The following is a 14151-nucleotide window of genomic DNA, read 5'->3' on the forward strand; positions in this document are numbered from 1 at the left end:
TGGGTTCAGGCTATAATGATTGGCTACAATGACTTATGTGGAATTATTATCCAACTGTGCTGTAGAGCAGAAGGCTCCCTTCCAAGGGGAGAAGGAGGGGTGAAACATTGGACTGTTGCAGGAGGTTCAGAGCGAGGATGGATGGGCTGGATGAAACAGGAAATGGTTGTAGGAGAGACAATAGACAATAGGTGCAGGAGTAGACCATTTGGCCCTTCGAGCCAGCACCGCCATTCAATGTGATCATGGCTGATCATCCCAATCAGTACCCCGTTCTGTTTATATCCCTTTATATAAAGGGATATACTTGCATTGGAGGCAAGAGAAAAATATTCAAGAGGCTAATTCCTGGGATAAGAGAGCTGGACTAATGTCAGTGGCTGAAGAACACATTTCTTACATGCTTTGGCATTGAAAAGAATGAGACATGCAAGATCCTATCACTACAGTCAAGATGTTTCCATAGGTGGGGAGATTGAAATGAGGGGTTGAAGTTGCATGATTTGTGGATGATCGTTTAAAAGCGAGGTGCAGAGCAGCTTGCTGAGAGTTGTGAATCTCTGAATTATCTGTTCTGGAGGTCTATGGAAGCAAAATCATTGTGGGTATTTGAAGAGGAAGTAGACAAGCGAATTGGGGGCAGTAGGAAACTGGCACAGGTGAGAAGATGATACCTGGGCAGAGCAGCCTTGATTATATTGAATGGTGGGGCAGTCTTGAGTGCTGTGGGTTCCACTCTTTCTTAGTTTTTTCTGTACTACACTAGATGTACCAGAAATCAAGATGTCAACCTATTGAAACTGACCCGTACTGGATCAGATGCTGTTGATACTTAAACATACGGCCAATTAGCTGCACCTCTGGCTACGTTTTTAGGCAGCAGCTATATTGCTTGGATCCAAACTGCTCAGATTTGTTATCATCACAAGAAGGTGGACAAATCCAGTGTGTTAACTTCTGTCACATTAGTCTATTTTGTCTTTTCAGAAAAGTGATAAAAGATATTGTCAATTGTGCTATCAAATGACAATTACTGCTCTTATGCTGTTTGGATCTTTTGGCTCCAGATCAATGGTCCGAATAAAGATGGCTGCTTCGCCAACAGTCTGTCTGTCTGTTCCTTCTTTGTGTCTGTTTTGTATTTGTTAACTGTATGTTTTTTAGTGTTCTTTAGCTTGTTTTATGTGGGAGGGGGCGGGGGGGGAAGTTGGGGGAAACTTTTTCTAATCTATCCTCAACGGAGATGTGGCCTAAAGTCGTGGAGATGGCGGCCTTTGCTGGAGATTGACTGGGAGCTCCATCGCGGGAGCCTGCGAGACTTTAACATCGGGAGCCCGCGGTCTCTGGTTAGAGACTGACATCGGGGACTTTAAGCTGCAGGTTTGATTGCCCCGACGCGGGAGTTTCGATTGCCCTGACTGCGGGAAAATAAAGAGGAAGGAGATTGGACCTTATTGCCTTCCATCACAGTGAGGAACGTGGGGAATCCGCTGTGGTGGATGTTTATGTTAACTTTGATGTAGTTGTTTATCTTGTTGCTTTGTTTTTAATTTGACTGTATGGTAATTTGAATTTCACTGTACCTTAATTGGTACATGTGACAATAAACTGACCTTGATGTTCAAACCCTTGAAATGAATTGAGTGCTTGTTCTTTGCACGCTAATAGATACTAAATGATAATGCATTGCGGAGCCCTCAGTGTAATAAGATAATGGGAATTGCAGGTAAAACTATCAGATCTTATTTGAGCAAAAAGGCTCAGAGGTTATTTATCCCTTGACAAGTTTCTCGTATCCTGACTCATCAAAGTCCTTGCACTTTCAAGAAAGCTGAACTGCTTCAATGGGCAAGGAGCATTTAGGACCAAATAAATCTACTTGGTATGTCATGAATCCATCATCTTAAAGCTTCACTACCACCATAGTGGATCATTTCCTGTGTGCACCATCAACAAAATGGCCTGTTTGGAAAAAATGCCCTGGCATCTTCCACGCCAATGGAAGGGCGAGTGTGAACTACCGGTGAACTCGCTGAAGTCTGCACAGCAGCTCACAGATGGTTGTCGTCATTAACAGTACAGGGAGGATTTATTTGGCCCACGGTAAAGTTGGTTCAGGGAGGTGTTTGACATTTCCTTCTCTAGGGCACATCTAGAAGGGCAGTGCATCCTGCTCTTGTCCGGTCGCACACAACCCTGACATTTTTTTTAATGCAAAAAATTGCAATGGACTGATAAGCACAGTGCACATGGGGGGGGGGGGGGCTACCTTTTTAAGAAAGGAGGTGGTTTTTGAAAATACTGAAAGGTGTGTTTAATAGATTCTCCATCAAAATCAAAACCCAATTGATAGTAATTAACTTTTTACATCTGAATATAAAACTATTCTTATTTTGGATTTTGCTAAGTTATTTCTCATTCGATTTTACAGTGGAGTATAAATGAGAAGTATTAGAACCCATTGTTAGTAACTGATAGGAGATTAGGCATTCATAATTTGTGAATGTACATCCGGTTAATAAAACTGCATGTGGTTTTATCTCGAGCTACTGTATTTTGCATACCTTCTTAATTATTTGTCTTCTGAGCTGAAATCGTATTGGCATTGTGATGCTTGTTTTGTTTCCACATGATTGACAATTTTCATTTGATTTTAGGATAAGGTGCAATTTTAGCAAATGAGATCTACTTTCTCTGTGAATTTCTTTGATCATAGGCAGTGCAGTGACAGCAAAACAAGTTCTGGGTAGCTCAGAATTATACACTGGTGGAGATGTGATGTTGAGTGCCGTGTTTTGTAATAGACAATAAACCACAGGTTTCTCGGTAATCGACGAGTCATCAGTTTTGAATACTGTCAAGATTGCCTCTGCTTCACGTGCACATCTATTAATCTCTCAGATCTTCCTGCTTGTTCTTCATTGAATAGTGTGTGTGCTGATAACTGAACAGTGCTTGGGAATATTTTGTAAGTATGTTTTCCTTTTTATCAGGAACAACGTTCATCATGTTAAAGTGAAAGAAAAGAACTCTGTATTGAACATGCTAAAACGATTGGACAAAATAAGATTTAGAGGACAGAAGAGGGATGAAATACTCGATCTTGTAGAATCTCCCAATGCATCAGACAATGAATGTGGTGATGAAATTCCAACAAAGCCTGCTCGGTGTTCTCTAAAAGATTCAGAGGAACTAAAGGATTCTGTAAGTATCCATTTATTTTAAAGTGACCTAACTTATTCCCTTTGGTTATTATTTATTCATATACAGATAAGACAGTAACCCAAGTTAGAATGCATGGGCCTTTGTTGCCCGTTTTCCATTGCTTGTAGTCCTTGTCCAGCCTGATATTCTACAATTAATTCAGAGTCTACTTTACGTGAATGAAGTTGTGCTGATGCTTGAATACATGATCAGAAAAGAAACATAACTCTGAACTTTTAAGACTTGGAGCTTTTAAATAGAAATTCAGGATTGAATTATGGTTTTACTATTCTTATAAAGGTTATAAAGTTTTACAGCATGGAAACAGACCCTTTGGCCTAATTCATTCATGCCGACTGCGGTTCCTACCTGAGCTGATCCCATTTCTCTGCATTTGGCTCGTACTCCTCTATCCGATTCAAATTCAACTTTAATTGTCATTGTGCAGTGTACAGTACAGAGACAACAAAATGCAGTTAGCATCTCCCTGGAAGAGCGACATAGAATATGAGCAATAAATAAATCTATTTACATGCATACAGTCATAGCATTTTTCCTGATGGGAGGAGTGTCCGAGGGGGCGGGGCGGGGGGGGGAGAATTGGCAGTCACCGAGGTACAGTGTCGAGTAGTGTAACATCCGCAGGGAAGAAGCTGTTCCTGGACCTGCTGGTCCGGCAACGGAGAGACCTGTAGCGCCTCCTGGATGGTAGGAGGGTAAACAGTCCATGGTTGGGGTGAGAGCAGTCCTTGGCGATGCTGAGCGCCCTTCGCAGACAACGCTTGCTTTGGACAGACTCAATGGAGGGGAGCGAGGAACCGGTGATGCGTTGGGCAATTTTCACCACCCTCTGCAATGCTTTCCGGTCGGAGACAGAGCAGTTGCTGTACAGTTGGTAAGGATGCTCTCGATGGTGCAGCGGTAGAAGTTCACCAGAATCTGAGGAGACAGATGGACGTTTGTCAGTCTCCTTGGGAAGAAGAGACGCTGGTGAGCCTTCTTGACCAGAGTTGAGATATTGTGGGTCCAAGAGAGGTCATCGGAGATGTTGACCCCCAGGAACCTAATGCTGGAAACACGTTCCACCTCCGTCCCGTTAATGTGGATGGGGGTGTGCGTGCCGCCCCTAGACTTCCTGAAGTCTACAATGAGCTCCTTGTCCTTCTTGGAGTTAAGGGCCAGGCTGTTGTCAGCATACCATGCTGCTAGGAGCTGGACCGCCTCCCTGTAGGCCGACTCATCGTTGTTGCTGATGAGGCCAATTACCGTTGTAGCATCTGCATACTTGATGATGGTGTTAGTACCATGTACAGGTGTGCAGTCATAGGTGAAGAGGGAGTAGAGGAGGGGGCTCAGCACACAGCCCTGTGGAACGCCGGTGTTCAGGGTGAGGGTTGAAGAGGTGTGCTTGTCTAACCTAACAGACTGGGGTCTGTTGGTTAGAAAGTCCAGTATCCAGTTGCAGAGGGAGGGGTCGATGCCCAGGTCACCGAGCTTGGTGATCAGTTTAGAGGGTATAATGGTGTTGAATGCTGAGCTGTAATCGATGAACAGCATTCTTACGTAAGAGTCTCTGTTGTCGAGGTGGGAGAGGGCGGAGTGAAGTGCCGTTGAGATGGCACCCTCCGTACTCCTGTTCTTGCGGTAGGCAAACTGATAGGGATCCAATGTCGGGGGTAGGCAGCCTTTGAGGTGTGCCAGGACCAGCCTCTCGAAGCACTTGGTGATGATGGGAGTAAGTGCAACTGGGTGGAAGTCGTTGAGGTTTGCCGCAGTGGAGTGTTTTGGTACCGGCACGATGGAGGTGGTTTTAAGGCACGGGGGGACAACTGCTTGGGCAAGTGACAGGTTGAAGATGTCAGTCCAGACGTCTGTCAGCTGCGCAGCACAGGCCCTGAGGACGCGCCTGGGGATGCCGTCAGGACCAGCATCCTTGCGTGCATTAGTCTTACTCAGTGCCACGTACACGTCGTAGGGGGTGAGTGTGAGGGGCTGGTGATCAGCAGGGAGCACAGCCTCTAGATTGTCCCTGTCGAAGCGGCAATAAAAGTGGTTAAGCTCCTCAAGGAAGGAGGCGTTGCTGGATGTGGGGGTGGTGTTGGTGGGTCTATAGTCCGTGATAGCCTGGATGCCTTGCCACATGCATCGGGGGTCAGTGTTGTTGTTGAAGTGCTCCTCAATCCTGAGCTTATGGCAGTGCTTGGCCTTCTTGATACCCCTCTTCAGGTTAGCCCTGGATGAACTGTAGGCTCGGGCATCGCCTGACCTGAAAGCGGTGTCCCGTGCTTTCAGCAGTAGCCTGACCTCGCTGTTCATCCATGGCTTCTGAATCGGGAATATGGTCACCCGTTTGAGGGAGGTGACACTGTTGATGGCAGAGTTTATAAAGTCCAGAACATATAGGAATCAATGTCCGTGTGGGAGACGAGGTTGGCCTGGGCTGCAAATGCCTTCCAGTCAGTGTTTCCAAAACACTGCTGAAATGTGGAGTCCACCTCCTCTGACCAGACTTTAACTGTCCTCACAGTTGGTTCAACCCGTCTGATGAGTGGGGGGTACTTTGGGAGCAGGAACAGTGAGAGGTGATCAGACTGACCAAGGTGGGGGAGGGGGACGGCTTTGTAAGCTTCAGCCATGTTAGTGTAGACTTTGTCCAGTGTCTTGTCTTCTCTAGTGGCGAAGGAGACATGTTGGTGGAATTTGGGGAGTACAGTCTTCAGGTTGGAGTGATTGAAGTCGCCCGCAACAATGAAGGCTGTCGGGGTTGTGAGTCTTGTTTGCTAATGGCAGTATGCAGCTCTTTCATTGCAAGCTTGGCATTAGCATCAGGAGGAATATAGGCTGCAGTCACAACAGTAGAGGTAAACTCTCTGGGCAGATAGAACGGTCTGCATCTAACCAAGAGGAACTCTAGGTTAGCTGAGCAGTGACTCTTGATGATGGTGGTGTCCGTGCACCATGCTTTATTTACATAAATGCACAGACCCCCACCTCTGGTCTTACCAGAGTGTTGTTCTGTTCGCTCGGAGTAAATGACACCCCGTTAGCTGGATGGCGCTATCAGGAACGTCGATGTTGAGCCAAGTTTCTGTGAAGATCAGGATGTTGCAGTCTTTGATCCAGTTGTGGGAGGTGATCCTTAGCTAGAGTTCGTCCATTTTGTTTGCCAGTGAGCGCACGTTAGCGAGGAAAAGGCTAGGAATCGCTAGCCTGTGTGGGGCTAGCTCTAACCTGGCCTTTAACCCACCTCTGCGTCCCTGGCGGTGATTTCGTAAGCGTCGCCGTCTGTTGGTGCTTCCGGTCGGCCGAGCTGGCTTGGTGTGCGCTGGTGTTCTGTTGCTCCGCGCCTCCGTGGCTCCGCTGGCAGTCTCCAGCCCCATGGCTCTGCTGGCATTCTCCAGCCCCGCAGCTCCGGTGCTCCCCTGCCCTGACGAGCTCGGGAGCGAGACGGAGATAGCCCAGAAAGTTGTTGCAGCCGCAGGAACCGAAGTCCAGAAGTTCCTGTCGGCTGTACGAAAGGGATACAAGACTGCTCCGTGTGAGCAGCCTTGAGATAGGTAGGGGAATTGTCGCTATTTCTCGAATTCTTGGGAGACACGGGGCGTCGCGATGTGCCCGCGCTGCCGCCATTTTCAACCTTATCTCTAAACCAACTCTAAACCTTACCTGTCCATGTACCTGTCTAAAAGTCTTCTAAATGTTCTAATTGTATGCCCCTCTCCAACTTCCTCTGCAGATCTTTCCATATACCCAGCACCTTCTCTGTTCAAAAATTACACCTCGGGTCCCCTTTAAATCTCATCTTATATCTATACGTGAATATCTAAGTGCTGGAGAAACTCAATGGGTCAGGTAGGGAAATGGAGGGAAATGGGCGGATGGCGTTTCGGGTCAGGCCCCTTCTTCAGACTGGTGGAGTAGAGGGGAGGAAGCTGGTAAAAAGAGGTTGGCCAAAACTATTAAGTAATATGTGGATACAGATGAGGATGGTTGATTGGTAGGTGGGTGGAAATAAAGACTAGAGGTGAAATTGAGACAAAAGGGTGCAAAATAAATCAACCTGATCTTGCTGAAACAATTGGATAGAAGAGAGATGAGATATTCAATCTAATAGACATGGCCAATGCATATAATGTGGTGACGAAAGCATAATGTTGCCCTAGAAAGGGTATGCTCCGAGGATGAAGGTATCCAGGTTTGGAGTAAGGACAAAATGTTAAAGTTGGATACTGGAAATCTGGAAATGCTTAGCAGGTCAGGCTGCATCTGTTCAATAGGTTTACATGTCTGATATGCAGATATTTAAAAACGTATCCAGGTTTTATAATTAAAAGAGACATTAATATTTAAAACCATTAATTTCAGTAATACAAGTGTACAAGTTAAAAAGTACTGAACTTGACTTTTTCCATCTAATTTACTGGATGTGTAATTCCATTCCATTGCTACTGCTGTTACCAGTTCTGTGTAGTGTAATATTGGAGAGGCGAATTCCCCATTGTAATACAGTGCTATTTCAAATTGATTAGGCTGCCCTGCACTCTACAGGACTCCATTTCCAATCTAGCAATGGAATGGAGTGACAGATGTATTTTTCATTAGGCAAGTCTTGGACATGCAGCAAGACTGCGTAATTCCGTGACTTGCTGACCTCGGAATGGCTGAATGCCAGCGGTTCTCTTTGAAGCGACAGTTTAATTTGCCACATTTCTAATCTATCCAGTTTGTAACCCCAGGGAGAGCAAGAATTTCAATATCTCTAATTGTCATTTATATATTGGGAGGCTTCAGGATAGATGAAAGATAATACAAATGCAATATACTCTGGAAGCTGTAAATCTGAAATTGCCACAGAAAATACTGAAGAAACAAAAAACTGCAGATGGTGGTTAATACAAAAAAGAACACAAACTGCTGGAGTAACTCAGCGGGTCAGGCAGCATCTCTAAAGAACATGGTGACGTTTCGGATAGAGACCCTTCTTCAGATACTGGAGTCTCATGAGGCAGCACTTTTATAAAGGGCAAATCATTTCCAGTTTGGATTTTTTTTTAAACCTGCGTTAGTTCAAGAAAAATATCAACATTTAGTGCCCTTCAAAGGCACTTGGGCCTGGGGTGTGTTAATTTTTGTGTCAAATCTTGTCAAACCGTGTATTTCTGAAATACAAATTAAAATTGATTCTCCCATACAAAAATCTCCCGACTGTTCAATATAAAAATCACACAAGAAACCTACGCAAAAGCATTATTGCCTGAATGAGTGTGATCAAGGTGAACTGGTCAGTTAGAATAAAGCTAGGCTTCGTTTTTGATAGTGTAAAAGATGATTTGGTTTGTTTCCTGTTTTTAAGAGTATGTTGATCTTTACCAATTGGTTAGCTTTAATTTGAAGAATTTTTTCCTTCTGGTAAAATAGTGTGGGTGAAAGTGCTACTGGCTGCTGGATAAGATCCATAATGATCCTTGAACGGAAGATTTTGGTGTTGATTTTATCAAGATGAAATGTATAAATACCTTCTGTGCTCTGTGGTTGCTTATGATGAATACTAATGACTATCGTTTTGAAAATAGTACAATGACAGAAATATTTGAAAAGGAATCTTTGGCCTGTGTGCCAAATTTGGCACCTTAATAGATTTCCTAGGAACTGCAGCATTCCTTAACTGTAAAGGAACCCAGTGAAGTAACTCTTGTAACATATGCTGCCTCATTCAAACATAATGTTGCATTAAAGAAGAGATTGAGGAATGACAGGAGGCTGATATTTTAAATTGAATAATCAGTCCTGATGCAGGGTCTCGACCAGAAACTTCGACTATTCCTTTCTTCTTTCTGCCTCCACAAAGATGATGCTAAGCCTGCAGAGTTTAGCCGGCTTAGCCTCCTAGCAGTTTCATTTTCTATTCAATGGAATTGATATATCTACAACTATTTACTAAGGGCCTTGAAATGTTCAACTCAATCAACATTTTTTCTTAAATGTACATTTAACTCAGCGGGTCAGGCAGCATCTCTGGAGAAAAGGAATAGGTGATGTTTTTGGTCAGAACCCAGCAGTTTTATTTTCGATTAAATGGAATTGATATATCTACAACTATTCACACATTAAGGGCCTTGAAATGTTCAACCCAATCAACATTTTTTTCCTAAATGTACATTAGTAAGTTGACCAACATTTTGTTTGTATTACTTGATTTAAAATTCAGTTCTGAAATACGTCATCAGACCATCGGGCAGCATTTATTTTCCCATGTAAGAGTGAAAAAATGTGATTTTATCGATAAGAAACATGTATTACATTATTGATACATTATAATGAGACTATATATCGTGATACATTAGTATCAGTATATATAAATATATATATGAAATACTGATACATTATAAAGAGACTTAATACAAAAATAGAATGTAAATCGACAAAAATGAAATCTCAAACACATCAGCGGAGCTGTAGGAGTGAGAGACAAAGTGTGAGAGAATGCAGATGAGCCACCATCTTGCTGGCAGGATGTATCGGGTGTCAATTTCTCTTTGAGGAGATCCAAGGCCTGCCTGCCTGCCTCTTTCCATTGAGTAATTATCTGCAGCAGAAGATCGTTTTGAGTGCATTCTCTTCATTGAGGAGCTGTACTCTGTACCGTGCATGGGTCATTCATAATAAACGGCTCTATTCCCTTCTCAATCTCTGATGTCATTCATCAAAATAGGTGCACACGGGTTTCCTTCATCTGGAAGTTCTACTATTTTGGTACTGTAAACATTGTCATGACCATCTGAAGATGGGTCTTGACCTGAAATGTCACCCATTTCTTCTCTTCAGAGATGCTGCCTGTCCTGCTGAGTTACTCCAGCTTTTTGTGTCTACCTCATGAGCATAATGTTATTCCAGCTCTTGTAATTTCTTATTCATTAGATTGCATCTATGAGAAAGCATTAACTCTGACCCAATGGCAGTATCAATGTGATCCGTCTTGCTTCTATGGTAAGGTGGATGATATCACTGCTGATCACTTTGTAGGCAGGTGCTATAGACCTGCACGAGTAGGTAGACGCTCCAGCCCCCACGAGTCAGGCCGAGACCCTTCTTCAGACTGGTTAGGGATAAAGGAAACAAGAGATATAGGCAGTGATATGGAGAGATAAAGTACAATGAATGAAAGATATGCAAAAAAGTTACGATGATAAAGGAAAGAGGCCATTGTCAGCTGTTTGTAGGGTGAAAATGAGAAGGTAATGTGACTTGGGTGGGGGAGGGATAGCGAGAGAGAGAGAGAGAGGGAGGGAATGCCGGGGCTACCTGAAGTGAGATAAATCAATATTCATACCACTGGGCTGTAAGCTGCCCAAGCGAAATATGAAATGCTGTTCCTACAATTTGTGTTTAGCCTCACTCTGACAATTAAGGAGACCGAGGACAGAAAGGTCTGTGTATGAATGGGAGGGAGATTTAAAGTGTCCAGCAACCGGGATATCAGGTAGGTTCAGGCGGGCTGAATCCAATTCTCCTTCCCATGTCTTTGAATGTGTTGGGATATTCCTGAGCACTCTGCTTATCTGCACTTCACCACTGATACAAATGTGGTGCATGTTACTGCAGTATTTAAATCTGAAGAACAATCCCTGAATTATTGTGAAGAAAATTGTCATTGATCCCTAGTCCTCCATTTGCTGCAGGAAGATAACGCTGGTCTTGGCTTTGTCTGTGATTGTAAACTAGCTTAAAGACATGTGGAGGTGTGTTAGATCTGTATAATTGTTTTTACCAAACTCTTTGAAGGAGCTAACTTGTTTGTCAACTTGCATTAATTGCCATCTAACCTCCACCTGGTGCTTACCCCGTTGATTAAGTTATTTTTTGGTTTTGTTTCTCCCATGGGTGGCAGTCTGCATTATTTTTCTGTTTCATAGAACATAGCTGTGTGACCGGCTTAGGATTTGCTCAGTGACATTTACAGGTCAAGGGTCAGCTGTGAACCACTTGTAAATACGACTATACGCCAAGCAGCAATGGTGTAATATACTTTCATTGGCTGAGCAAATCTATCCCTGTGAAAGGTTTGGTAAGCTGGTGAACTGTCAAGCTAGTACATTTTAATTTTTGTTTGTTCTTTGTAATAAAATCTGCATAAGAACATACCCCAGTCAAATTCATAAATCTACTTTCAGGAACAGAACAATACAAAGTTCTAGGTTTCTCACTGAGATTGGAAAGACACGAAACAACCCGTCTCTATTTTCCGTGGAATAACTAGTAATTGAAAATGGCCATTGTTTCACTTGATCAAAATATATATTCAAGAGTTTAAGAAGGAACATCAAAGGTAGACAAAAATGCTGGAGAAATTCAGTGGGTGAGGCAGCATCTATGAAGCGAAGGAAATAGGCGACGTTTCGGGTCGAGACCCTTCTGAAGGGTCTCGATCCGAAACGTCGCCTATTTCCTTCGCTTCAAAATTATATTCAGTTCTCTTTCAGTCTCATTGGAAATTACTGTCAAATCTACACCAGTTAGCCTGAGGATTTGTGCATTTGTGTTCTAACATAGTTTGATAGCTGTACTTGGGTCCCAGTGCTTTCATGAAGTTTAGTTTAGTTTACAGATACAGGCTCTTCGACCCACCGAGTCCGCACCAACCAGCGATCCCTGCACACTAACGCTATCCTTCACACACTAGGGACAATTTACATTTATACCAAGCCAATTAACGTACAAACCTGTACGTTTGTGGAGTGTGGGAAGAAACCGAAGATCTCGGACAAAAGCCACGGGGAGAACGAACAAACTCCGTTCAGACAGCACCCGAAGTCAGGATCGAACACGGGTCTCTCATGCTGTAAGGCAGCAACTCTACCGTTACGCCACCATGCTGCCAAGTTTCTGTGAGAGAAAAACCGTGAGTTGCACAGAATTTGCTTCAAGGGGAAATATCTTTTCATATATACTTGTGGGATTCTTCACACAACTATGTATTTTCAATGACATGCATTTCTCATCCATCAATGCATGTGTGGTGGCACGCCCTCCTGACATATGGCATCTGTAGTACATTTTCTCGTCGTGAGATACGTGGCACAGCACAGAAGCTGGTCCTTTGGCCCACAATGTCCATGCCAAACATGATGCCGTTAAACTAAACTCCTCTGCCCGCATGTGATCCATATCCTTCCATTCCCATCATATTCAATTCCACTGTCATCCTTGTCTGCTACCATTCCTAGCAGCACGTTCCAGGCATCCACTACTCTTTGTGTTTAAAACAAAACATGCCCCATACATGTCCTTTAAACATTGCCCTTCTCACCAAATAGCCGTGCCCTCTAGTCTTTGACATTTTATCGTGGGGGAAAAGGGTTCTGACTGTCTACCCAACCTGTGTCTCATAATGTTATACTTCTATCAGGTCTCCTTTATGCTTCCAAGCACCAAAGAAAATAAGATCTTCCTCTTTTTACAAAGTTACCATAACTTATTGACTATTGGCACAACCTGTGGGTTCAGGTCATGGGGTTGCTTGGTAATATTGAAGAATATTTAAGTAAGTTCAGCGCCACTATAATCCTTTGAGCCATCTGCACGTTCACTATCATTGCTTACATAAAATCATCATTCAGTAAGAGAGTCTGACGGTAGGAGGCTGCCTCTGGCAGCATTGATTGCTGGTTGATGTCAGACTCCATAAAGTAGCTTGAGTAACTTTATTTGACCTCATGATGTGACATCTGGATTGCCCTGAACATCTGGGCTCACTGACCCATCCTGTGAACATTCAAGTGAATGTTATTTGAATAATGGACAAATATCATGCAAGGAAAGAAATTCATATTCTTGAAACACATCATAAAGTGAAAATGGCCTATGTCCTTTTTTCCTTTAAAGTGACATCTTCACTTAACACCTCCGATTCATATTGGTTAAGCTAGGTTAGGGACAGATGAAGGAAATGTATGAGTGGACTAGACCAAGTCAAAGTCAATGGGTTTCACTTAGTATGAATTTCCCTGTGGCAGCTAAACAGCTGACTCTGTTCTTGTCTCTGTGGTACAGATGTTGTTTAGGATGCCTGTGATGAGCTTGTATCCTTGATTAGCATTTTTAAATAACAAGGTTCCAACTTGTGTTCATGTAGTCTGGAGGTGCAGACTTGGGTGTAATACTGTGGAAAGTAGTTGGATGGCTAAAGGCCACAAGATGGGTCCAGACCTCTTGCAAGTGGACAGTAGTTCAATTACCCCAATGTCAACTGTATACTCTACTAATAGGGCAAATTATGGTGTGTGCATTGGTTGCACAATTGGCGTCTGGTCTTCAAGCAGTTAGTCCAGACAGACAAATTAATCTTAACCTTATCGTTGGCTCTCTAATGGCAGCTGTTGTCAGACTGCCTGCTGCTGGTTCAGAATTAGCAGAACTTGGGTTTCAGATGGGATGTAGTGACCGGATGTGGCCAAGGACTAAGTGCTGGGAAATGGAATTAGTACCTGATGGTTGGCATGGACTTGATTGGTCATGGGGCTGTTCCTGTGCTGCATGATGCATTGAATTGATTCTGTGCGAAACATGCTTCTTCAGCTTTGTGTTACTTCGACATTGCTGATGCCTAGCAAGAACAAACTATGTCCAAGGTGGGAGTGAAGTTATCGTGCATCTGCACCCATTCTGGAAAGAATGTGGATGTGCATTTCTCCATGCTTCTGGTCATCTCAATGAGCTGGTCTGAACCCTCCTCAGAGTTCCTATCCAAGAGCCATACTTTCTCTCGCTCCCACTGGGGGTTTATCTGACTTCTGAGTCGGCCGTACTAACTGGACTTAACCTCTTTAGATCCATGACCGAAGTCGTCTTCCTATGTTACCTGATCATGACCCCACTGAGTCCCAGTAATTTAATCCATTCCCTTCTGGTGCCAGTATCTGATATGGTGCCTCTGAGGGATGGATACAC

At 43.6% G+C, this 14151-nt stretch overlaps 1 protein-coding gene across 5 annotated transcripts in view; it reads left to right on the forward strand.

The window, feature by feature from the left end:
• The window catches only part of gramd4a (GRAM domain containing 4a), a 104714-nt gene that overhangs the window by 13544 nt on the left and 77019 nt on the right, over positions 1–14151 (forward strand). For 4 of the 5 annotated variants that reach the window (XM_055653032.1, XM_055653031.1, XM_055653030.1 and 1 more), the window contains exons 2-3: positions 2994–3204; positions 11885–12103. In XM_055653032.1, the coding sequence (XP_055509007.1) occupies positions 3043–3204; positions 11885–12103 (381 nt within the window). In that variant the 5' untranslated portion in view covers positions 2994–3042. The remainder of the gene's footprint in view (positions 1–2993; positions 3205–11884; positions 12104–14151) is intronic. The other variant, XM_055653033.1, reaches the window with a different exon arrangement.

This window comes from Leucoraja erinacea, chromosome 22, assembly GCF_028641065.1.
Source record: "Leucoraja erinacea ecotype New England chromosome 22, Leri_hhj_1, whole genome shotgun sequence".
In the NCBI taxonomy this organism is placed as follows: Eukaryota; Metazoa; Chordata; class Chondrichthyes; order Rajiformes; family Rajidae; genus Leucoraja; species Leucoraja erinaceus.